Below are 24,569 nucleotides of genomic sequence, written 5' to 3' on the forward strand. Positions count from 1 at the left end.
GGAAACGTTTGACCTCTGTCATTGCCAACAAAGGTTATGTTACAAAGTATTGAGTTGAACTTTTGTTATTGACCAAATACTTATTTTCCACCATAATTTACAAACAAATTCTTTAAAAATCCTACAATGTGATTTCCTGGATTTTTTTTTCTCATTTTGTCTCTCATAGTTGAAGTGTAGCTATGATGAAAATTACAGACCTCTCTCATCTTTCTAAGTAGGAGAACCTGCACAATCAGTGGCTGACTAAATACTTTTTGGCCCCACTGTATGTACGTACGTACATACATATACACACACATAGTGGATAAAGCAGCATTTTTACACGATCACATATAAACATGTTAATGTAATGAATTTTCAAACATACATATAAAACAATACGTATCTTGAGTGTCTAAAAATTAGTATGTAAATATTATCAGTCATGCCTATTCCAGCTCCCAATGGGCGCAGGGCACACGGAAACACCCTGGATAGGGCGCCAGTCCATCACCGGAAACACACACAGGCAATTTTGTATGACACACACACCCTCTGACACGTGTGCAGTAGCCGACCACTTTTTTTTCACCTGTACGAAGCGAGTTCAGATCCGTATGCACCATTTGTTTTTTGTTTACGCATTTTCTCCCCCTTTTCTCCCTTTTTAGTGCGTCCAATTGCCCGATTGCGTCGCGCTTCCTCTCCACCAATCCCGATCCCCGCTCTGATTGAGGAGAACGAAGCTTGCCGTATGCATCTTATCACCTACACTTTGACGAGTGCAGTGCAGCTCAGCGTTGTGTATGGAGAGACACACCCTGAGAGCACTCTTTTCTCATCTCTGTGCAGGCGCCATCAATCAGCCGGCAGAGGTCGTGATTGCACCAGTCATGAGAGAGAGAGAGAGAGAGACCCCATCCGGCTTAGTCCCGCCCATATCTGAACAACATGTGGCCGCTCAGCCTTAGGCGGCAGGCAGAGCTGAGATTCGATACGATGTATTCGAGATCCCAGCTCTGGTTCCAGTGTGTGTTTTTACCGCTGCGCCACCTGAGCGGCTGTATGCACCATTCTTAATTATCCCTCGATTTTGTGCAGGCGACAGCCAGCAGAGGTCGTAAGTGCAGCAGCTATGAGGAATCCCCTCCGGCCCTCCCACCCTATGGATGAACAAGTCATTGTCTGTTTAGGTGTCTGAAGGTAGCAGAGCTGAGATTCGAGTTGTCAGCTCTGGTGTGCTAGCTTGTTTTATCGCTGTGCACTCACATTTGTGTTAATAATTCCATAATTCCATCCAGGACCAAGTGCAAACCCAACACATACGGTATTGTATCAAAACCACACATTTACTCCTCACAAGCAGTAAACTAGCCAGTTCCTCTACCTGTGCCCGACCGAGACCAGTTGATTTCATCCACATATCAAGAACAGGTCAACATAATGTCATATCATCCACATCCTTGATGCGCACACATGTAAATGGACCCCCTTTAATTCCTATCCGCCACTAACTTCCTGATTATGTGTCATCTCCTGACCCTGAACTCCACCCTTCTTCATCCTCCCCAACCTCTTCTGATCCTGCACTTTCCCCAGCCCCACCCACACGTTCAGGCTGCTCCTGTATGGTCGGCAGGTTGCCCTGCTTGGGGCAGCGCTTTCGCAGGCCCAACAGGAAGGCCTGAGGAAGAGAGAAAATATCCACGTTGTTGCCCAGATCGACCCACGCCAGTAGTGGAAAGTTGCCCGGTTCCTTAAGGGCATCGGTGAGTTGCCGGAGGACGGCGCGTGTTAGCCGGTTGCCGTTGAGCGCCAGACTCTCGAGGGTGGGAAGCGCAGCCAGAGCTGGCAGCAGTGTGAGTAGCATGTCGTCTGTGAGCTCGGTGAAGCCCAGCTCCACGCTACGGACGCGGGAGGAGTGCCGGCGCAGGTGCAGCGTCAGACGCTCGATGTCACGGCGTGAAAGAGGGAATCCGGATAAATCCACGGTGCCATCCGGAGACACGGATAAAACAGCCTTTAGACTGAGACAAAGAGAAAAAATAGGGTTTATTAGGCGTTATAACAAAACACTACACCATGCTGACATGGTGGTGGTGTGTTAGTGTGTGTTGTGCTGGTATGAGTGGATCAGACACAGCAGCGCTGCTGGAGTTTTTAAATACCGTGTCCACTCACTGTCCACTCGATTAGACACTCCTACCTAGTCGGTCCACCTTGTAGATGTAAAGTCAGAGACGATCGCTCATCTATTGCTGCTGTTTGAGTTGGTCATCTACTAGACCTTCATCCGTGGTCACAGGCGCTGCCTACGGGGCGCTGTTGGCTGGGTATTTTTGGTTGGTGGACTATTCTCAGTCCGGCAGTGACAGTGAGGTGTTTCCATCATGCCGCTCAGATGGCGCAGCGGTAAAGTACGCTAGCGCACCAGAGTTGGGGTTTCGAATACATCGTATCGAATCTCGGCTCTGCCTTTCCGACTGGGCCGGGCGGCTGCATGAACAACGATTAGAGGGTAAGAAAGTCGGATCGTGGGTCCTCATAACTGGTGCGACTGCGGCCCCTGCTGGCTGACTGCTGGCGCCTGCGCAGGGCTGAGGAATAATGCTGATGGGGGTGTGACCCTCCGTACACTGTGCCCGTCGGTGTATGAACTCGACTCGTGCAGGTGAAAATTGCAGTCTGTACTGACCGTACGTGCCAGTGCGTCCTCAGTCAGCGGTGAAGGGTCGAATCATTATAGAGGGACGCATTCAGGGTAATCGGACACGACTAGAGTGAGGATAAAACTGGGGGGAAAAAAACAACTCCATCAGCATTGCTGTGTCTGATCCACTCATACCAGCACAACGCACACTAACACAGCACAACCATGTCAGTGTCACTGCAGTGCTGAGAATGATCCACCACCTAAATAATACCTGCTCTGTAGTGGTCCTGACCATTGAAGAACAGCATGAAAGGGGGCTAACAAAACATGCCGAGAAACATATGGACTACAGTCAGTAATTGTAGAACTACAAAGTGCTTCTATATGGTAAGTGAAGCTGATAAAATGGACAGTGAGGTGGTTTTAATATTATAGGTGATCGGTGTATATTGTACAATAGTGGACAGCCACACTCAGAACTCTGTACCTTAACACAAATACATATAATCCCTCAGATAGAGACACTTACTAACCAAAATGAACTCAATTCCTTTCCCATATGAACACTGACATGCAGGAAGAACGGGTCGTCCTCAAGGGAAACACTCTTGACCTAACAGCCCGTTCCTTTCAGTCTAAACCACACAGATTGTGTTTCTATCTGATGAGTCATAATCAGAAAGCAACGTTCTGCTTTATTCGTCTATCTTCGGCTGAGCCGCGGCACGTCTGACAAGACAGATTGGGAGTGGGATGGAGGGAACAAAAGGTGGGAGGGGTCGAGGACTTCCAGTCAGAATTTTCTTCTGTACAGAGAGAAAAAGTAATTCCCCCCTTGTGATTCGATTGCCTCCGTTATTGCACGTTTATTACATTGAACCGATTATATTTCTTGAAAGGAACTATTTGTTAAAACATGTATTTCTTTGGTTAAAAATCGGACCCCAATCAAACCCAGGAACAGAGCCCATACTGCGTCAGTCAAAAAAGGCTAAAAGTGATCCAACACACACACATATATATTTGTTTATGCATTTTCTCCCCTTTTCTCCCGACTCTTGGCGCATCCAATTGCCTGACACGTGGGCAGCAGCCGTATGCATTTTATCACCTACACTTGACGAGTGCATATGCGGATCAGCACTGTGTATGGAGAGACACACCCTGATCAGAGCACTCTTTCCTCGTCTCTGTGCAGGCGCCATCAATCAGCCAGCAGAGGTCGTAATTGCATTAGTTATGAGAGAGTCCCTATCCGGCTTAGTGTCCCACACCTATACGAACAACAGGCCAATCGTTGTTTATGCGGCCACTCGGCCCAGCCGGCAGGCAGAGCTGAGACGCGATACAATGTATTCGAGATCCCAGCTCTGTTGTTCTAGCGTGTGTTTTTACCGCTGCACACATATTAAACCTTTGTGTTAAAGTTTCTTCAAGAACAATGTTCCACATTGTGAAGTAATTCCAAAAGAATGAATGCAGAATCAATGTTGTTAAAATATCAGACTGGATGAGTTATATTTCGCAGGCATAAGGTCTCCAAGCTAGATCTCAGAGCAAGTAACCTTGAAATAGTGATGAATCTACCCAAGAGTGGCTTTTATAACCTCAAAGTTTTAAATAAGATTAGCATTTATAATTCAGTTGGGCAAAGTGGTATCCAGTAAAGCACTACAAGACAAAAATCACAAATAATGAAGATGAACATTAACGCTGCCATTTGTCAAAATCTACTGGGGTGCTCAGGTGGCATGATGGTAACGACATCTTGAAGTCATGAGTTTAAATCAGTGGTCACAGGACGCTGCCTACGGGGCGCTGTTGGCTGGATGTTTTTGGTTGGTGGACTATTCTCAGTCCAGCAGTGACAACGAGGTGTTTAAAAACTCCAGCAGCGGTGCTGTGTCTTATCCACTCATACCAGCACAACACACACTAACACACCACCACCATGTCAGTGTCACTGCAGTGCTGAGAATGACCCACCACCCAAATAATACCTGCTCTGTGGTGGTCCTGTGAGAGTCCTGACCATTGAATTCAGAGAAACAGATGGACTACAGTCAGTAATTGTAGAACTACAAAGTGCTTCTATATGGTAAGTGGATCTGATAAAATGGACAGTGTGTAGAAACAAGGAGGTGGTTTTGATGTTATGGCTGAGCGGTGTACACACTCATTCACACACCAAGGGGCGATTCAGAGTAGCCAATCAACCTTCTGCAGGATTTTAAAAAATGGGTGAAGAATGTCCCAGATACAGAAAGCACTTTACAGTGATTGAATATGAGGATCAAATCCCAGCCCTTGGAACCTGATGCAGTGCAACACCCACTCTACCGACCGTGCCATGTTAAAATTCAGTCCTGTATAAACAGAGCGTTTAATCTCATGTCTCAGCATCAACAAAAGCCTGGACACCACCCAGATTGATTTTAGACCTGTGGGAAACTCTAAGCGCTGCGTTGACAAGGTTTAACACTGGATTTTACTGGTTTTTAGTACGGTTTACGGCAAACAAAAACAGGGTCTGAATTTATTAGCTGGGAAGGAAGTCATAATTTTCGTTTCCCAGAATAAACACACACGCACCCGCAAGATTCAGAAACAAGCGCGTGGACAAAGTGAAACGAATAAAAGCTAACAGTAAAAGGGCAAGTTGTCAGTGCAGCGGTCAATACTTACACAATTAGTGAGGCTTTCTCAATAATGCTCAGCTTTGACTGGTGCAGCGCAGATCTATGAGTTCTGTGTTCCAAGTCATTAGCAAGTGATTAAAAAGCTTCAGTACAGCCACTAACTCTAAATGACTCACTCTAATGGATTCAAAAGTGAATCACATTGAAATTACACAATACATATGAAAGCTGCAGGGTTTTCTGGGTAAGAGTGAAAATTCATACATGACAGAAGGAAGCGAGAAGTGTCTCGTCATACATCAGAGCCGATACTTAGATCCTAGGGGCAGGTTGTGAAGGATATTGATTTTAAATGTCTAAGTACTACCGGACAATGTAAATGGATGCTGTTTTTTTAAACACAAATACAGTTGTAATTACAACCCCAAATCAGAAAAAGTTGGGACAGCATGGAAAATGCAAATAATTAAAAAGGATGAACCTGAGATATTTCATGTTTTATCTGCTCAACTTCATTTCATTTATTAATAAACTTGGGCAGTTGTCACCTAGCGGTTAAGGTACTGGACTAGTAATCAGAAGGTTGCTGGTTCAAACCCCACCAATGCCAGGTTACCACTGTTGAGCCCTTGAGCAAGGCCCTTAACCCTCAATTGCTTAGACCAGTGTTTCCCAAACTTTTTGAGCCACGGCACATATTTCACATTGGAAAAATCACAAGGCACGCCACCAAACAAAAATGTCACAAAAAGTATATTTACTGTTACGTTGTTCTGCCCTCTAGTGGAAGAGAATGGCTTAGTGTACCAATCAGGTGAAATTGGATAATCTTCCATGGCACACCTGATGATTTCTCATGGCACACTTATGTGCCGCGGTACAGTGGTTGGGAAACACTGGCTTTGACTGCATACTGTAAGTCACAACTAAATGCTGAAAATGTGAATGTAAATGTAATAAACATCCATTTCTGCATTTCAGGCCTGCAACACATTCCAAAAAAAGTTGGGACAGTAAAGCATTTACCACTTTGTCATGTTGCCGTTCCTTTTCACCACACTTAAAAGACGTTTTTGGCACCGAGGAGACCAAGTGATTTTGTATTTCAGCTTTTATTTTGTCCCATTCTTCCTGCAAACACGTCTTAAGATGTGCAACAGTACGGGGTCGTCGTTGTCGCATTTTTACTTTCCAAATTCTCCACACATTCTCTATTGGGGACAGGTCAGGACTGCAGGCAGGCCAGTCCAGTACCTGTATGTGTGCAGCAGGTGGTTTTGCATCGTCTTGTTGAAAAATGCATGGACGTCCCTGGAAAAGACGACGTCTTGAAGGCAGCACATGTTGCTCTAAGATCTCAATGTACTTTTCTGCATTAATGCTGCCATCACAGAAGTGTAAATTACTTTGCCAAGGGCACTGACACACCCCCATACCATGACAGACCCTGGCTTTTGGACTTGTTGCTGATAACAGTCTGGATGGTCCTTTCCGTCTTTGGACCGGACCATACGGTGTCCATTTTTTCCAAAAAAGACCTGGAATGCTGATTCATCTGACCACAATACACGTTTCCACTGTGTGATGGTCCATCCTAGATGCCTCCGAGCCCAGAGAAATCGATGCCGCTTCTGGACATGGGTCACATAAGGCTTCTTTTTTGCACAGTAAAGTTTTAAGTGGCATTTCAAATCAGCCATAACCAAAATATCCGCAGGCTCTGTGGCGCAATGGATAGCGCACTGGACGTCTAGGCTTAGGTCTGAGGCCATTCAAAGGTTGTGGTTTCATGTGCCACTGGAGTCGAGTCTTTTGTGTCAAAACTAAAATGAGTAGGATAAAATTGAAGTCAGCAGTAGCCAGTTTTGCAAAAGTAGCTTAGCCATGTGAGAAAAAGCTGCCACAAATCTTCCATCTACAGGCTCTGTGGCGCAATGGATAGCGCATTGGACTTCTAAGCTGAGGCTTGAAGCCATTCAAAGGTTGTGAGTTCGAGTTCCACCAGAGTCAGGTTTTCTGTGTATTCTCAGTTCAGCAGTGACAGTGAGGTGTTTAAAAACTCCAGCAGCATTGCTGTGTCTGATCCACTGATACCAGCACAACACACACTAACACACCACCACCATGTCAGTGTCACTGCAGTGCTGAGAATGATCCACCACCTAAATAATACCTGCTCTGTGGGGGTCCTGACCATTGAAGAACAGCGTGAAAGCAGGCTAAAAAAGTATGTAAAGAAACAGATGGACTACAGTCAGTAATTGTAGAACTACAAGTGCTTCTATATGGTAAGTGAAGCTGATCAAATGAACAGTGAGTGTAGAAACAAGGAGGTGTCTGATCAGTGTATCTTCATTCCATTTTATATGCATCACTATAATACCTATTGAGGTAGGGGGTTGAATATTTCAGATACCATAGCAACTGTATAAAGTCTCTGCTCCCCAATTATTGGCAGTCTCTCTCTCTCTCTCTGTTCTAATTGCTCTCTCTGGTAATTGTACTCTGGGAAAATGTGATCATATGACAGTCAGGAACAGGAAAACCGGCTGCCAATTAAATGGACCACTTTTCATAGGAAATAAGATTAAGGTCCTTAATTCACTGGTACTCAACCTAATGGGTTTTTCACAGCTTGGCTCTTGACACCATGGGTTCATGACCCACGTTTTGTGCTGTTTTTTAAAGTGTCAGTTTTGGTTAGAGCAGGTTTATCATGAACATTACTAATGGGTTGCTTTAATTCCATTTGATTATTTCAATATTCAGCTATAACAGATTCTTTCTGAAGAACAGGGGCTTTGTTTTTACAGGAATCCTATGAATTATATCTTAAATTCAATTTGATGTACAAATTGGGAATAGTAAGAACCTGATTTCATTTCATGCAAGCACCACATTCCAAACAAAGTGAGACTGGAGGGTGTTCATGACTCCTTTGGGAACCAAAGACCCTGTTTTATTTATTTATTAACTTATTAGGATTTTAACGTCATGTTTTACACACTTTGGTTACATTCAGGATAGGACAGGTTCCTCAGTTCAAGTCTTTAATGTCAAACACAGTCCTGGACAATTCTGTATCTCCAATTCACCTCACTTGCACATCTTTGGGCTGTAGGAGAAAACCCACATAGACACAGGGAGAACATGCAAACACCATACAGAAAGCTGCCCCACCTGGGAATCAAACCCTACCAAGCTTCCCAACGAGCCACCATGCCACCCAAGACCCTATTTCCATTGTAGCTGTGAAACCATCTATTTCCTCAGCTGCTCCCGTTAGGGGTCACCAGCGGATCGTGACCTGCATTTTTAGTTTGGCACAGTTTTTATGCCGGATGCCCTTCCTGACACAACCCTCCCTATTTATCCGGGCTTGGGACCGGCACTACAACGCACAGGTTTATGCATCCTGGCGGCTAGGTACCTATAGGACAATTCATTGTCTCCATGTTTCTGGACTGTGGGAGGAAACCGGAGCACCCGGAAGAAACCCACCCAGACATGGGAAGAGCGTGCAAATTCTGCACAGAGAGCTCCGGACCGCCCCACCCGGGGATCGAACCCAGGACCTTCTTGCTGCGAGGCGACAGTGCAACCCACTTAGCCATTGTGCCACCCAGTAGCTATGAAACCTTATGAGCCCTTTATTGTCGTATTTTGCACATCATGCATACTGTGCTGTGCATTTTAAATGAGAACTGCCAACTAGGTCTGCAGGCAAGTCAGACTAACAATCACACTCAAATAATATTTACATAAGTTTTACCTAATATTTCAACACCACAGGCATGGGGCGCTCATGTGGCGCAGCGGTAAAACACACCATCCGGCAGGCTGGGCACCTACATGAACAACGATTGGCTGTTGGAAAGAGATTCCTCATAACTGATGCATTTATGACCTCTGCTGGCTGATTGATGGTGCCTGCACAGAGACGAAGGATAATGTGATCAGGGTGTGTCTCTCCGTACGCAAAGCTGATCCACATATGAACTCACCTGGTGCGCGTGAAAAGATGCAGTCGGCTACTGCACACGTGTCGGAGGGGGTGTGTGTTAGTCATGGCTCTCCTCAGTCAGGATGGAGATCAACATCAATAGAGAGGAAGCGTAATGCAATCGGATAATTGGATATGACTAGACTGGAAGGAAAATTGGGGGGAAATGGGGGGAAAACCCACATGCATTGGTATGAATCTGCCCCTATTTTTACAGCCTTCAATATTTTAGAAAGCTTTTTCACAAGACTTTGGACTGTGCGCAGATGGCGCAGATGATTGACACGTCGGTTTGTGTTTATCACAGTTTCGTCCCGAGAGACTTGCCAGCTTTTCTGTTTGGCAACCTGCTTTCTCTGGAACTGTGATGCCAGGCCTGGCGTGGGATGCCAACATCCTTTTATTTTTTAGGGAACTCAAAAAAGATTGACTGATTAATTAAATACTTTATTGATCCCCAAAGGGAAATTGCAGAAATAAGACAGTGTCATGGCACTTTTCTGGACAAGTGAGCTGCCCCAGAGGCGATGTGACGTTCCTTCTCCTGCGTGGATCCTCCTTATGTGTGAAACAATGCCCACAACCTTTGTATGGCCTCAAACATGAGCCTAGAAGTCCAATGCGCTATCCATTGCGCCACAGAGCCTGTAGATAGCGAGCTTGAGGCAGCTTTTTCTCACGTGGCTGTATAAGATACTTTTGCAAAACTCTTGATTCTGGTGGGACTCAAACCCACAACCTTTGAATGTCTACACGGGTGAATCTAGAGGGCCGATGCGCCATCCATTGCACCACAGAGCCTGTAGATAGTGAGCTTGTGGCAGCTTTTTCTCACATAGCTGTTTAAGCTACTTTTGCAAAACACTCGACTCTGGTGGGACTCGAACCCACAACCTTTGAATGGCCTCAAACATGAGTCTAGAAGTCCAATGCGCTATCCATTGCGCCACAGAGCCTGTAGATAGTGAGCTTGTGGCAGCTTTTTCTCACATAGCTGTTTAAGCTACTTTTGCAAAACACTCAACTCTGGTGGGACTCGAACCCACAACCTTTGAATGGCCATTCAGCAGGATATGTGGGTTAGCTAGCTTGCTTTAAAAATTACTCAACTAGCTCAGTTACCATGACAGCTAATAGCTCACCTGCTCCAGGGCAGGTAAAGCTGTGATTCATGCTGCATTTGATGCTCATCGAAACATAATTCACTCAACAGCTCAAAGAAAAACTTCTTCGATGTTGGAGGGACTTGAACCCACAACCTTTGAATGGCCTCAATTGTAAGCCTAGAAGTCCAACGTGCTATCCGTTGTGCCACAGAGCCTGACAACTGCTGGCTCCAAATCCAATTTAGTCAGTGCTGATGCTATTTTATGGTTTAAATTTGCTTGGAAAATAAAAAAAACTCAACTTCGGTGGGACACGAACCCACAACCTTTGAATGGCCTCAAACCTGAGCCTAGAAGGCCAATGCACTATCCATTGTGCCACAGAGCCTGGCAACAGATGGCTCCAAATCCAATTTAGTCAATGCTGATTGTTTTGTAACAGAATTGGTCAAACATTTTTAATGACACAAAAACTACAACTCTGGTGGGACACGAACACACAACCTTTGAATGGCCTCAATCATAAGCCTAGAAGTCCAACGCGCTATCCATTGCTCCACAGAGCCTGCCAACAAACGGCTCCAAATCCAATTTAGTCAACGCTGATGCTTTTTTATGGGGTAAATTTGCTTGAAAAATAAAGCATCTCAACTCTGGTGGGACTCGACCTCACAACCTTTGAATGGCCTCAAATATAAGCTTAAAAGTCCAACGCGCTATCCATAGTACCACAGAGCCTAAAAACAAGCAGCTCCAAATCTAATTTAGTCAGTGCTGACGCTATTTTATGGTGTAAATTTGCTTGAAAAATGTAAATAAAACTCGACTCTGGTGGGACTCGAACCCACAACCTTTGAATGGCCTCAATCCTAAGCCTAGAAGTCCAATGCGCTATCCATTGCGCCACAGAGCCTGCCAACAAACGGCTCCAAATCCAATTTAGTCAGTGTTGATGCTATTTTATGGTTTAAATTTGCTTGAAAAATGTAAATAAAACTCGACTCTGATGGGACTCGAACCCACAACCTTTGAATGGCCTCAAATCTGAACCTAGAAGTCCAATGCGCTATCCATTGCACCACAGAGCCTGCCAACATACGGCAGTTTAGTCAGTGCTGATGCTATTTTATGGTGTAAATTTACTTGAAAAATGTAAATTAAACTTGACTCTGGTGGGACTTGAACCCACAACCTTTGAATGGCCTCAAACCTAAACCTAGAAGTCCAATGCGCTGTCCATTGCACCACAGAGCCTGCCAACAAATGGCTCCAAATCCAATTTAGTCAGTGCTGATGCTATTTTATGGTGTATTGCTTGGAAAATAAAAAAAACTCAACTCTGATGGGACTCTAACCCACAACCTTTGAATGGCCTCAAATCTGAATCTAGAAGGCCAATGCACTATCCATTGCGCCACAGAGCCTGCCAACAAACGGCAGTTTAGTCAGTGCTGATGCTATTTTATGGTGTAAATTTGCTTGAAAAATGTCAATTAAACTCGACTCTGGTGGGACTTGAACCCACAACCTTTGAATGGCCTCAAACCTAAACCTAGAAGTCCAATGCGCTATCCATTGCGCCACAGAGCCTGCCAACAAATGGCTCCAAATCCAATTTAGTCAGTGCTGATGCTATTTTATGGTGTATTGCTTGGAAAATAAAAAAAACTCAACTCTGATGGGACTCGAACCAACAACCTTTGAATGGCCTCAAATCTGAATCTAGAAGTCCAATGCGCTATCCATTGCGCCACAGAGCCTGGCAACAGATGGCTCCAAATCCAATTTAGTCAATGCTGATTGTTTTGTAACAGAATTGGTCAAACATTTTTAATGACACAAAAACTTCGACTCGGGTGGGACTCGAACCCACAACCTTTGAATGGCCTCAATCGTAAGCCTAGAAGTCCAATGCGCTATCCATTGCGCCACAGAGCCTGCCAACATACGGCAGTTTAGTCAGTGCTGATGCTATTTTATGGCGTAAATTTGCATGAAAAATGAAAAAAGCTCGACTCTGGTGGGACTCGAACCCACAACCTTTGAACGGCCTCAACTGCGAGCCTAGAAGTCCATTGCGCCAAAGCTTCAAATCCAGTTTAGTCGACGCTGATGCTGTTGTACACACATTTTAAACAAAAGGTTGATCAAGCTGGTCATGTGACCCTTTTTGTGACTTTAAAAGACGTTGGTGCCGGAATCTTACCTGGCCTGGAGTTTGCCCTTTAAAAGGCCCTGTCTCCTCCAGCGTGGATGGGGACTCAGGTGGTACATGAGCTGGCGACACACTTTCTCCATGGCACTCAGTGACTCACCCTCCTGTCACAGAGAATAAACAGGAGACACGGACTTTACATTAAATGTGATCTGATATTTATTAGCTAGATCAACACCAATAAGTCAACACATTAGAACCACCTGCCTAAGATGCTGTCAAAACAGCTCTGACGTGCCCAGACACGAGCTGCGTCCGGAATCGCATACTTACAGAGTACGTACTAGATTGGAGGAAGTATGCACTACTCGGCCGGTAAAGAAGTACATACTTTCAGTACAGAAGTGTGCAGTATGCACACAACACCGCTACGTACTACATATGCGCCATCTTGCCAACGTCAAGTGATGACGTAAGGACGTGATGACGTAATATCACCATAGTTACAGACTCATTACAAACCACACTCGTCAAAATTTTGGATATTTATCATCTTTTAGTTATTTATTCGTCTTTAAAATGTTTTATTTTATTTATCTTACTTACACTTGTGAACAGAGGACTCCGTTTTCCGCTATCTTTCTTGTTTCTTATTCCGCTTTGAATGCCTACGCAGCTCCAGTTGCATTATGGGATACATTAGCGGACCGCAAGTGTGCATCGCTTGCATACTCAAACATGGCTGCCCAATAAGTAGGTCATCCGGGTGCTTCTCGCGTACCTCTTTATTTATACTATGTATTCGGACATACTTACCGCTCTCGCGGACTCGTTTCGCGTACTATTGAGTATGGAAGTATGCGATTCCGGACGCAGCTACGGACTCCACGAGACATTTCAAGCTTTCCTGTTGTTTCTGGTACCTGGATCCTACCAGCAGGTCCTTGAACTTCTGTGTGTTATGAGGTGGATCATCCAACAGTGCCTAGTCGTCCATATGACTTCATCATTGCTCTGACGTCCAGTTTCAATGTTTGCTTACCTGCCTGCGCCACTGTAGATATGTTAAACACTGCGGGCATGCTGATCGTCCAGCACGTTTTCAGTCCCATACACAGAAGGGTTTGATGCAATAGATCTTCTGTAGTTCCAGATCAGACACTGTAGTCTTCATATCCTCTGGCATCAATGAGCTTTGGCCACCCAACAAGCTGTCAGCGGCTTGTGGCTTATGCCTGCTTGGACCAATGTCGTTGGTACTCATTGATGTTTTGGAGATACTTCAATCCAGTCATCTAGGCGTAGTGAGTGGATCTTAAAGCAAGTCATTCAGGACTTTATGCTGACCATACCTTAGTAGAATAGACTTCTTGGTCAAGTAGGCAGTTGTAGCCTAGTGCTTTAGGTATTGGACTAGTAATCAAAAGGTCACTGGTTCAAGCCCCATCACTGTCAGGTTGCTGCTGTTGGGCCCTTGAGCAAGGCCCTTAACCCTCAATTGCCCAGGCTGTAAATCGCTTTGATAAAGGTGTCTGCTAAATGCCGAAAATGTATTTTCAGCTATATACAAGTACATATTGAAACGAAACAACGTTCCTCCGGGACCAGGATGCAACACCGAACAATACAATATACACAGTGCACACACAAACAGTACAATAAATACAAGAGATTTATTGTCTATTCTAAAGAAACTGAGGGGGGTGGGACCAAAGACAAGAGTAGTATTGGCCAGAACATGGTACTGAGTAAATGATAAGTGAAGTAAAAAAAAAAACATTCTTACATATTCTGCATGGACTGCAGGACCAACAATGCTGCTCCTACTAGATGGGATGGGAACCTGGCGTGCTCCTACTAGATGGGATGGGAACCTGCTTGATTGGACATTGCTTAAAGGCCCAACAGTGGCAGGCTGGCAACCTGAACCAGCAACCTTTCCACTACTGTTTTAATACATTAACCACTATTGCCCAACATTCAGACTAGGGATGCATCGATACCATTTTTTTCCAACCGAGTACAAGTACATGTATTTTTGTACTTGCCGATACCGATACCTATTTAGAATACCGTTTTTTTTTTAAACAAAAACACACGTGAGAAGAGACGAGAAGTTTAATGATACCACGTCCAAAAATGCACGTCAACAAGTAGCGAGAGATCAAAGTGTTTGTGCGCTGACGTGATGAAATCAAGGAGGAAAAATAAATGAATCTGAGTGGATTTGGCAACACGAATAGCATGGATTGTTCTGTAGTGGGTTGGAGGTTAATAAATATTTTTGCAATGTTGGTGTTTTGTTGTTATGTTTTGTAGAGAACGATCAGGTCAGAAATACTGTAAAACGTGTGTGTGTGCCGGTGTATTCTGATATAAACTATATTATCCCCCTGTCCCACCTGTTTACACTCCTCTCCTGCGTTTCCCCTCACACCGTATCCTGCGTTCTCATTGGCTGTTCGACATGTCACTCACTGCCAGTCGCACATCTGAGATCAGATATCTGACATGTTAGATGAGCGCTCGGTGAGCCGGTCGGATCGAGTTGTTGGATAGTTCACACTTAGCGATCGAGAGCCGAGTTTTGATCGCCGAGCGAACGCCGAGTTGCTCCCGAGCCGGCAAATCTAGCACCGACCAGCCGCCGAGCGAAAATCAGGGCAAAAGTCGTGTAGTGTGAACCAGGCATAACGCAGCAACGTGCACTAGGCACACGGTATCGGATGTTTAGTATCGGAGCCTCGTTTGCGAGTACGAGTACGAGTTAATGAGCGCGGTATCGGGCCAATACCCGATACCAGTATCGGTACTCATGCATCTCTAATTCAGACTACAACTGCCCTGTATATTCTGATACACAATTAGCAGCAGATATGAGAGATATGAAGAGTAAGGTGCAAAAAATGCAATAACTAACTACCACCAGCCCAACATTTAATATATCCCTGACCTTGACATGCAAAACTGTTGTGAAATAGTTATTACCATGCACATTTTTGAGAGTGGTCGTAACATCTTGGCTCATTTACACTCTGTGAGTTTATGTTCATATATTAATGGATTAATTAGTTCAACCTTTCTCTTTCCGTTCCTCTCCTAAACCTTCTTTACCAAAGAAAGCGAATCACATCAGCTCTGGCTCTTCTACTGTCACCCCTGTCCTCTGTCCACCCACACACATATGCAGGCGCGCACACACACATGCACACTGAACTTCCCAGCGTGAGCTCTCCGTGGTCCATGGAGCCGTGGGGTGCCTGTCGGTCCAATCAGGGGCTTTATGGATTACCGATTGCCTCGAATGTCTCCCTGTGGGGAGTCTGAGACAAACAGAGACGTGTTCAGATATGCACTGAGACTATGGATCAGCTCCTTACAGTGGTACTGTTCATTAGGACAGTGGAGGCAATACGCACTCGGGGATACATAAGTACTGTCAGCGTGTGTTTAAGTGTTATTATAGTTTCAGATTTTTTAAATAGCTTTAAATGTGTAGACTTTTATATTTAGTTAAAATTTTATTTGAGTTTCTGGCAGTTCTTATATTTGATAAAATGCAATAAAACTAAGAATCTGTGGTGTGTTAGTTCTTTGAGCCCTTTTTTAACCAAAAGTACAAAGATTTGTGCTTTCAGAAATTATGTCCAATGTTTTCACTGACCGATGTAACTGCGTTTTGTAAATATAAACAAATATAAAATGGTTTGTGTACTGAGAATACAATTTGTTGCAGTTTTGCAAGTGACATTTTGACAAAGACTTATCGACGCATCGTTTGAATGTGAAAGGATTTAATTACTTTCTAACAGAATTGGATGAAATGATTGGCCTAGAAATTATAAATACACGCTACATACAGTTTATTTTAATCCAAAACACTTGACTCTGGTGGGACTCGAACCCACAACCTTTGAATGGCCTCTAACCTAAGCCTAGAAGTCCAATACGCAAAATATACATAATACAGCCAAGTGGTTCCATGTTTCTTGGTTGAGAGCGTTGTGTATCATGGAGTCTGGCCATAAAGTCCTTGGTGATTAATTGATCTTCTTATGACTGTTACTAACCTTGATCAAGTCATCCTGTAAGTGTTTTGCAGTAGCACATGGGTGTTTCCTGTGCCTGCTAAGGCCTCTGGACGATATTTTGGGGTGGTCATGTGACATTTTTAAAGTATTGCTTGAATATGAAAGGATTTTTTTTGTTTTGTAACATAATTGGTTTTGGCTAGAAACACAAAAACCTCGACTCTGGTGGGACTCGAACCCACAACCTTTGAATGGCCTCAAACCTGCGCCTAGAAGTCCAATGCGCTATCCATTGCGCCACAGAGCCTGACAATTACGGGCTCCAAATCCAATTTAGTCAACGTTGTTGCTATTGCACACCATAAATCATCTCAAAACTAAATATACATAATATAGCCAAGTGGTTCCATGCTTCTTGGTCGAGAGTGTTGTGTATTATTGAGTCTGGCCATGAAGTCCTTGGTGATTAACTGATCTTCTTATGATTATTACTAACAATTTGTCCCAGCCCAGATCATGTCATCATACTGCAAGTGTTGTGCAGTAACACAGAGGCATTTCTTGAGCTTGCTAAGGCCTCTGGATGATATTTTGTGCTGGTCATGTGACATTTTTTCAGTATCGTTTGAACGTGTAAGGATTTTATTGTTTCGTAACACAATTGGTTTTGGCTAGAAACACAAAAATCTCGACTCTGGTGGGACTCGAACCCACAACCTTTGAATGGTTTCTAATCTAAGCCTAGAAGTCCAATGCGCTATCCATTGCGCCACAGAGCCCGACAACTATAGGCTCCAAATCCAATTTAGTCAACGATATTGCTATTGTACACCATGAACTAGCTCAAAAAATGAAAAATAAATTTTTTTTGAGCAGCTGAAGTGGGTTCGAGTCCCACCAGAGTCGAGGTTTTTGTCGAGGCTAATGTGATTTACGACGTACAATTGCAACAACATTGACTAAACCGGATTTGGAGGCACCTGTTCCCAGGCTCTGTGGCGCAATGGATAGCGCATTGGACTTCTAGGCTCATATTTGAGGCCATTCAAAGGTTGTGGGTTCGAGTCCCACCAGGGTCAAAATTAAGTTTAAATAGTATAGTAATTGTAAGTATAGTATAGTAATATCTAGGCAAAACTCTGCATTAAAAATGTTCAACCAATTGTAATAAAATCTTGTCATGTTCAAACAATACTGAAAATGATGTCACATGACCACCCCAAAATATGGTCCAGATAGTTTATAAAAATGTGTGATTTGTATTGATGTAACGATACACTCTACCCACGATGTGATGCGATACGATTCACAATACTGGGTTCATGATACGATTTTTCCCCGATTTTTTTAAACAAAATGAAATTGAAGACAAAGTTTCCTTTTATTATATCTTTTATTTATCTAAATAATGAATGTCCTTTTATTTCTAATGTAGGTACAAACTATGCCAAATAATGCTTATTGTGTAAAAAAAAACTGAAATGAAATTTTAAAACAAATCCAACATTCTATAAATAAATAAATAATACAAATAAAGAAATTATCCTCACATAAATAAATTTGACTGGAAAATCCCCTACCTGGCAACTTTGTGACATGCCGTCAACCAGGCCAGTGCCCTCTGCTGTTTAAAGTGAATATCGATTAATCTTAAATGAATAACCGATTCGAATCGCGGCACATGTGCACGATTTTTAACTGCCTTGTGGTGCATCGTTACATCCCTAGTGATTTGTGACACAGCCTCTAAGCTCATCGCCTTACGCAGGACCTTCTCAGTGCAACCTGTTTTTGAATTATTTCCGCAGTAAACCGAGTCCTCACGATTCTGTTCAACAAGACGCTATTTGTCCGCAGCTGATAAACTGTTGATAATTTGAGGTGTGAGACCTCTCTTTGGAAATGAATTGCATGGTAAATTGTGCCCTGTTTTGTGTCCAGATACAATCCAGATACTCAAACACACCCACACATTGTGACAAATGATCAGACTCAAATTACCTCCACGTCTTTCCATTAGTCTGTCTCTGATTTTGACTACTTTCCATCTTTCAGTATGTGCGTGCATGTCCGGTTCATTAGCCATAACAAAAACAGTAGCAGTCTCACCATGCACGACGAGGATGAGTGACTCATTTTGCATAGATGGGGTCTTGCTGTGCTTGTGTGTGTGTGTGTGTGTGTGTGTGTGTGTGTTTAAGCCTAACTGGCTTTATGCTAATGCTTCACTAGATAGTGTCTTTCTTTCATCCCGTCGTCTCTCCCTGCATTTCCATTCATGAGAGGCTCTGTTCTGAGAATCAATGAGCCAGTGAGAGTTCGGCCAAACACCACAGACAAACATGCTAACAGGACACAACAGGGCTCACACAAGAGGGCACTATGCCACATCAAAAACGCTAATTAGGCATTCACAAACACACATACACGCTACATACACATCTGCATGAGCACACACCTCCACACATGCAAATAATGAATACAGTTCATAGAGAAAGTATAAATATTGAAGACTTGCAGCTTGCCAATTAATGGGTCTCTTGAGTGTGTGCACCCAGGAAATAAGAGTTGAGGGGGCACACACACACACACACACACTGGTGGGCATAACCTCCCGAAGCAGTAACATAAATCTACGTCTATGTTGGGTCTACTGTAGTGCAGGATGCGTCTTACATTTCTAACCAAGTGCCAGTGTTGGCAGTTTCACATTTCAAATCTGCTCACTGCTTCTTGAAGCGACCCCGTATTTTAGCATACAGCCTAGGCACAGTATGTGTGTGCAAGGTCCTCAGGCTGATGCTGACAACCTATATATAGTTTAGCAAAAGAGTCAGTGTTTATCTGCGAGATTGCTTATGATTGGTGCTTTGCATGACTGCAGTGTTATTTGCTCTACAGCTATGAAGTCTATGTAAATTAACATAAGACCAGCAGGAAACTACGCGATTACAGAAAGCACAGCACCAAATCAATCGTACATCGTTGTTCAGGATAATACAAATCTTTTGTGTGAAAGAAAAAAAAATTAAATAAAAGAAGGAAGCAATTAAAATTTTACCAACAATTATAAAAGGAAATAATTAAAGGAAAAGGGTGAAACCACAAAGAAAAAGAGACAAAATGATTAGATTAAATAGAAAAACAGACAAAAAGAAAGATTAGACAGAAAGACAGACAGACAGGAAGAAAAATAGATTAGACAGACAGAAAGAAAGACAGACAGACAGACAGGTGGACAGAAATATAGAATAGACAGAAAAAAAAGAAAGAAAGAAAGAAATAAAGAAAGAAAGAAAAAAGAAAGAAAGAAAGAAATAAAGAAAGAAAGAAAAAAGAAAGAAAGAAAGAAAGAAAGAAAGAAAGAAAGAAAGAAAGAAAGAAAGAAAGACACAGAAATAAAGAAAGAAAGAAAAAAGAAAGAAAGAAAGAAAGAAAGAAAGAAAGAAAGAAAGAAAGAAAGAAAGAAAGAAAGAAAGAAAGAAAAAAAAGAAAGAAAGAAAGACACAGAAATAAAGAAAGAAAGAAAAAAGAAAGAAAGAAAGAAAGAAAGAAAGAAAGAAAGAAAGAAAGAAAGAAAGAAAGAAAGAAAGAAAACTATACACTACATGGCGTAACAGATTTGATTTTGAGTACTGAGGTTAGGATTAGGTGTGAGCTTTATCCTCAGTGATACCAAAATGCCAAAACACCCAAAAAACTTAACATTTTGTGTGTGTTTGTTCTTACCATTTTGGGACAGTGCATGTAGCGAGCAAGGTTGATGAGGAGGTCATGGGTTATGGGGTCCACCATATTACGGAAGCTGGCATACCGGTACAATACATCATCCAGAGACGTTGATTCCATCCCCAAATCCTACAGACACAGACATTAAACACACAATAACCACAGAGCTCATTAAGTGTTCATTTACAGACACACACATATGGGTTACACTGGATGCACCTGACCACAATTTGGAGTGCCACTTTAAAGGGTCTAAATACTTCTATGTAAAAAGAACATTTGAAAACTGAAACCTGAAACTGAAAGTGTAGATGAATGGGTAAAAATGGTAATTATATCCACTCTAAATCAAATCTACAACACAAGTGTGCAAGAAGTCAAGGGGTCTGAACACTTTCGGAACCGTCTGTAAATGGTAAACGCGTTATCATTTATGTGCATCATCGCAATTTTCAAAATTGCAATTTTATGCTTTTAGACACAACCTTCGACTCTGGTGGGACTCGAACCCACAACTACTGACAATTACTGACTGTAGTCCATCTGTTTCTCTGCATGCTTTGTAAGCCCCATTCATGCTGTTCTTCAATGGTCAGGACCCCCACAGGACCACCACAGAGCAGGTATTATTTGGGTGGTGGATCATTCTCAGCACTGCAGTGACACTGACATGGTGGTGGTGTGTTAGTGTGTGTTGTGCTGGTATGAGTGGATCAGACACAGCAGTGCTAATTAAGTTTTTAAACACCTCACTGTCACTGCTGGACTGAGAATAGTCCACCAACCAAAGATGACCAACTCAAACAGCAGCAATAGATGAGCGACCATCTCTGACTTTACATCTACAAGGTGGACCAACTAGGTAGGAGTGTCTAATAGTGGACAGTGAGTGGACAGCAGCGCTGCTGTGTCTGATCCTCTCATACCAGCACAACACACACTAACACACCACCACCATGTCAGTGTCACTGCAGTGCTGAGAATGATCCACCACCTAAATAATACCTGCTCTGTGGTGGTCCTGTGGAGGTCCTGACCATTGAAGAACAGCATGAACAGATGGACTACAGTCAGTAATTGTAGAACTACAAAGTGCTCCTATATGGTAAGTGAAGCCTATAAAATGGACATTGAGGTGGTTTTAATGTTATGGCTGATCGGTGTACAGAAAAAAATATATATTTATACTATACAGCCTACATTCTGTATAACATACAGGCTCCATCAGCTTATACTGCATTATCTAGTACTGGAAGACGCAGACACTGATATTTAGCCTTCAGGCTTGCTTCGACAACATCATTGATAGAAGTACATTACATGGCCAATCCTATTTTGAGCCCTGATCCATTTGTATGCCTATTAATATCAGGTTGTTAACATGTTAATTAATGACCCATATTTAATATTGTAGAATACCTACATTTAGAAATGTGATGTTTTTAATTAAATTAAATACCAGTAGCAGTAATTACAGATCACTGCTTTTTGGTTCTGCTGTTTACTGTCCCAACTTTTCTGGAATGAGCCAATTTTAGAGGAGAAAAAGGAAAAGGGTTAACTTGAATAAAATAATCTCTATCTTGATACAATCACTGTATAAACTCAAGTGTATACAGATGCAGGTGGCCTTCTGTGTAACTCTGTAAATACTAATAAATGTATGGATGTATAAAATATTCATGCATGACGGGCTTTCTTTCTCTGTGGTATACTGTTAATAATACACTGTGTGTGTGTGTGTGTGTGTAGAAGAGTCACGGAGAGAGAGAAAGATCTCAGGACCATGGTAACCCTGGTATCATTTACATTTTTGGCACTTACAGCACTGTGACAGTATACACAGATCAGCCATAACATTAAAACCACCTCCTTGTTTCTACACACAGTCCATTTTATCAGCTCCACTTACCATATAGGAGCACTTTGTAGCTCTACAATTACTGACTGTAGTCCATCTATTTCTCTACATACGTTTTAAGCCTGTTTTCACCCTGTTCTTCAATGGTCAGGATCCCCACAGGACCACTACAGAGCAGGTATTATTTGGGTGGTGGATGATTCTCAGCACTGCAGTGACACTGACATGGTGGTAGTGTGTTAGTGTGTGTTGTGCTGGTATGAGTGGATAAGACGCAGCAGCGCTGCTGGAGTTTTTAAATACCGTGTCCACTCACTGTCCACTCCTACCTAGTTGGTCCACCTTGTAGATGTAAAGTCAGAGACGATCGCTCATCTATTGCTGCTGTTTGAGTCGGTCATCTCCTAGACCTTCATCAGTGGTCACGGGACGCTGCCCACGGGGCGCTGTTGGCTGGATATTTTTGGTTGGTGGACTATTCTCAGTCCAGCAGTGACAGTAAGGTTTTCAAAAACTCCAGCAGCACTGCTGTGTCTGATCCACTCATACCAGCACAACACACACTAACACACCACCACCATGTCAGTGTCACTGCAAGTGCTGAGCTGAGAATGACCCACCACCTAAATAATACCTGCTCTGTAGTGGTCCTGTGGGGGTCCTGACCATTTAAGAACAGCATAAAACGGGGCTAACAAAGCATGCGGAGAAACAGATGAACTACAGTCAGTAATTGTAGAACTACTAAGTGCTTCTATATGGTAAGTGGAGCTGATAAAATGGCTGATTAGTGTATATAATTGTTATTATACTCCTGTTAGTAATGGATGTGGCTGAAACACCTAATACTTAGGAGAGGTGAAACTGAGGCTGTTAGTCTAATGGTCTTGTATGTTACTCTGCACACACTGATGAATGGACGGCTCTATGATATATGTATAGGCCAGCCCTTCCTCCTCTATGTGATAGACTCTGATACAGTGTAGATTTGTGTGCGTTTGTGTGTGAGAGAGAGGAAGAGGGGATCAAATGGAGCACAGAAGGAGCCTGATTTGCCTTTTCAAGCATACTTTCCAAGTCAAAGCACTCAGCTTTCAAAAAAAGTTTCTCTCTGGGTGAGTCTGAGGGGTGAAAGATGCAAAAACAGCTTGTGAAAGGAATCCAGTTTATTTCTTCAAGTGAGCCAATTTATGGCATTTTACTGCTTCGTATCAGTTAAATGTTTCCATAATTCTGTGAAATGTTAATGTAAAATCCAGGAGAAATTATATGAATACATAAATATTCCCTTTCGACCTTCTACCGGTTGTGCAGCATTTGTTAAGCTACTGCACACCATGATATAAACACATCATACTCCGATCAGCCATAACATTAAAACCACCTCCTTTTTTCTACTCACTGTCCATTTTATCAGCTCCACTTACCATATAGAAGCACTTTGTAGTTCTACAATTACTGACTGTAGTCCATCTGTTGCTTTCACCCTGTTCTTCAATGATCAGGACTCTCACAGGACCACTACAGAGCAGGTTTTTATTTGGGTGGTGGATCATTCTCAGCACTGCAGTGACACTGACAAGGTCTAGAAGATGACCAACTCAAACAGCAGCAACTCAAAAAAGTCTCTGACTTTACATCTACAAGGTGGACCAACTAGGTAGGAGTGGACAGTGAGTGGACACGGTGTTTAAAAACTCCCATCAGCACTGCTGTGTCTGATCCACTCATACCAGCACAACACACACTAACACACCACCACCATGTTAGTGTCACTGCAGTACTGAACTTGAAAGTGCTTCTATATGGAAAGTAGAGCTGATCAAATGGACAGTGAGTGTAGAAACAAAGAGGTGGTTTTAATGTTATGGCTGATTAGTGTATAATCAACACTTGTGTATACATTAGGACTCCCACTGAACAGATAGTAATTGAGGGTGGACCATTCTCAGCACTGTATTAACACTAGCATGACGGTAGTGTGCTGTTCTGATATTATTATTATTTATTAGGACTAATGTCACAGGGAGAACATGCAACACCGCTCCAACTCAGAAAAAAAACCCAGATCATCTCACCTGTCTCAAAGTCTTCAACAGTTCACTGGCATCATCCTGTCTGCCCTCCTTTGCCATCAGCAACAGGTCCTGGATCATGCTAACACGACGATGGTACGGTGCAGGCGACCTTTGGCTTTCCGGGGCCTCACTGGCGGACGAGCGGAGCAGGACAGAACCTTGGGCTCTTTTCCAAATCCCCTGAAATGGGCCTGAGCCAGCCTCCGAACCTTTCGACTGCTTAGCCCCCATCCTGCGGTGCGGACTTCTCAGGTGTCGTAAAAGGCATCACGATTCCTTTTACCCAGCCAATTCGTCCTTGTTTAAGCAAATAAAACTTTGATTTGGTTCAG

At 43.2% G+C, this 24,569-nt stretch overlaps 1 protein-coding gene and 10 non-coding genes across 11 annotated transcripts; 2 read left to right on the forward strand and 9 right to left on the reverse strand.

The window, feature by feature from the left end:
- Window positions 1-1,330: 1,330 nt before the first annotated feature.
- LOC134303491 (leucine-rich repeat-containing protein 75A-like) lies at window positions 1,331-24,511 on the reverse strand. Its single transcript, XM_062988922.1, has 4 exons — window positions 24,238-24,511; window positions 20,299-20,427; window positions 12,590-12,702; window positions 1,331-2,009 (listed from the first exon to the last, which is right to left on the reverse strand). The coding sequence occupies exons 1-4, from the start codon at window positions 24,466-24,468 to the stop codon at window positions 1,505-1,507; spliced, it is 978 nt and encodes a 325-aa protein (XP_062844992.1). The 5' UTR covers window positions 24,469-24,511; the 3' UTR covers window positions 1,331-1,504.
- Window positions 7,195-7,284, forward strand: trnar-ucu (transfer RNA arginine (anticodon UCU)). Its single transcript is given in 2 exon segments — window positions 7,195-7,231; window positions 7,249-7,284. It is a non-coding gene; the product is annotated as a tRNA-Arg (tRNA).
- trnar-ucu (transfer RNA arginine (anticodon UCU)) lies at window positions 10,144-10,233 on the reverse strand. The gene is given in 2 exon segments: window positions 10,144-10,179; window positions 10,197-10,233. It is a non-coding gene; the product is annotated as a tRNA-Arg (tRNA).
- Window positions 11,207-11,296, reverse strand: trnar-ucu (transfer RNA arginine (anticodon UCU)). The gene is given in 2 exon segments: window positions 11,207-11,242; window positions 11,260-11,296. It is a non-coding gene; the product is annotated as a tRNA-Arg (tRNA).
- trnar-ucu (transfer RNA arginine (anticodon UCU)) lies at window positions 11,382-11,471 on the reverse strand. The gene is given in 2 exon segments: window positions 11,382-11,417; window positions 11,435-11,471. It is a non-coding gene; the product is annotated as a tRNA-Arg (tRNA).
- Window positions 11,548-11,637, reverse strand: trnar-ucu (transfer RNA arginine (anticodon UCU)). The gene is given in 2 exon segments: window positions 11,548-11,583; window positions 11,601-11,637. It is a non-coding gene; the product is annotated as a tRNA-Arg (tRNA).
- Window positions 11,884-11,973, reverse strand: trnar-ucu (transfer RNA arginine (anticodon UCU)). The gene is given in 2 exon segments: window positions 11,884-11,919; window positions 11,937-11,973. It is a non-coding gene; the product is annotated as a tRNA-Arg (tRNA).
- trnar-ucu (transfer RNA arginine (anticodon UCU)) lies at window positions 12,232-12,321 on the reverse strand. Its single transcript is given in 2 exon segments — window positions 12,232-12,267; window positions 12,285-12,321. It is a non-coding gene; the product is annotated as a tRNA-Arg (tRNA).
- Window positions 16,787-16,876, reverse strand: trnar-ucu (transfer RNA arginine (anticodon UCU)). Its single transcript is given in 2 exon segments — window positions 16,787-16,822; window positions 16,840-16,876. It is a non-coding gene; the product is annotated as a tRNA-Arg (tRNA).
- Window positions 17,259-17,348, reverse strand: trnar-ucu (transfer RNA arginine (anticodon UCU)). Its single transcript is given in 2 exon segments — window positions 17,259-17,294; window positions 17,312-17,348. It is a non-coding gene; the product is annotated as a tRNA-Arg (tRNA).
- Window positions 17,559-17,648, forward strand: trnar-ucu (transfer RNA arginine (anticodon UCU)). Its single transcript is given in 2 exon segments — window positions 17,559-17,595; window positions 17,613-17,648. It is a non-coding gene; the product is annotated as a tRNA-Arg (tRNA).
- Window positions 24,512-24,569: the final 58 nt, after the last annotated feature.

The sequence above is a fragment of the Trichomycterus rosablanca genome, chromosome 26 (genome assembly GCF_030014385.1).
Source record: "Trichomycterus rosablanca isolate fTriRos1 chromosome 26, fTriRos1.hap1, whole genome shotgun sequence".
NCBI classification, from domain to species: domain Eukaryota; kingdom Metazoa; phylum Chordata; class Actinopteri; order Siluriformes; family Trichomycteridae; genus Trichomycterus; species Trichomycterus rosablanca.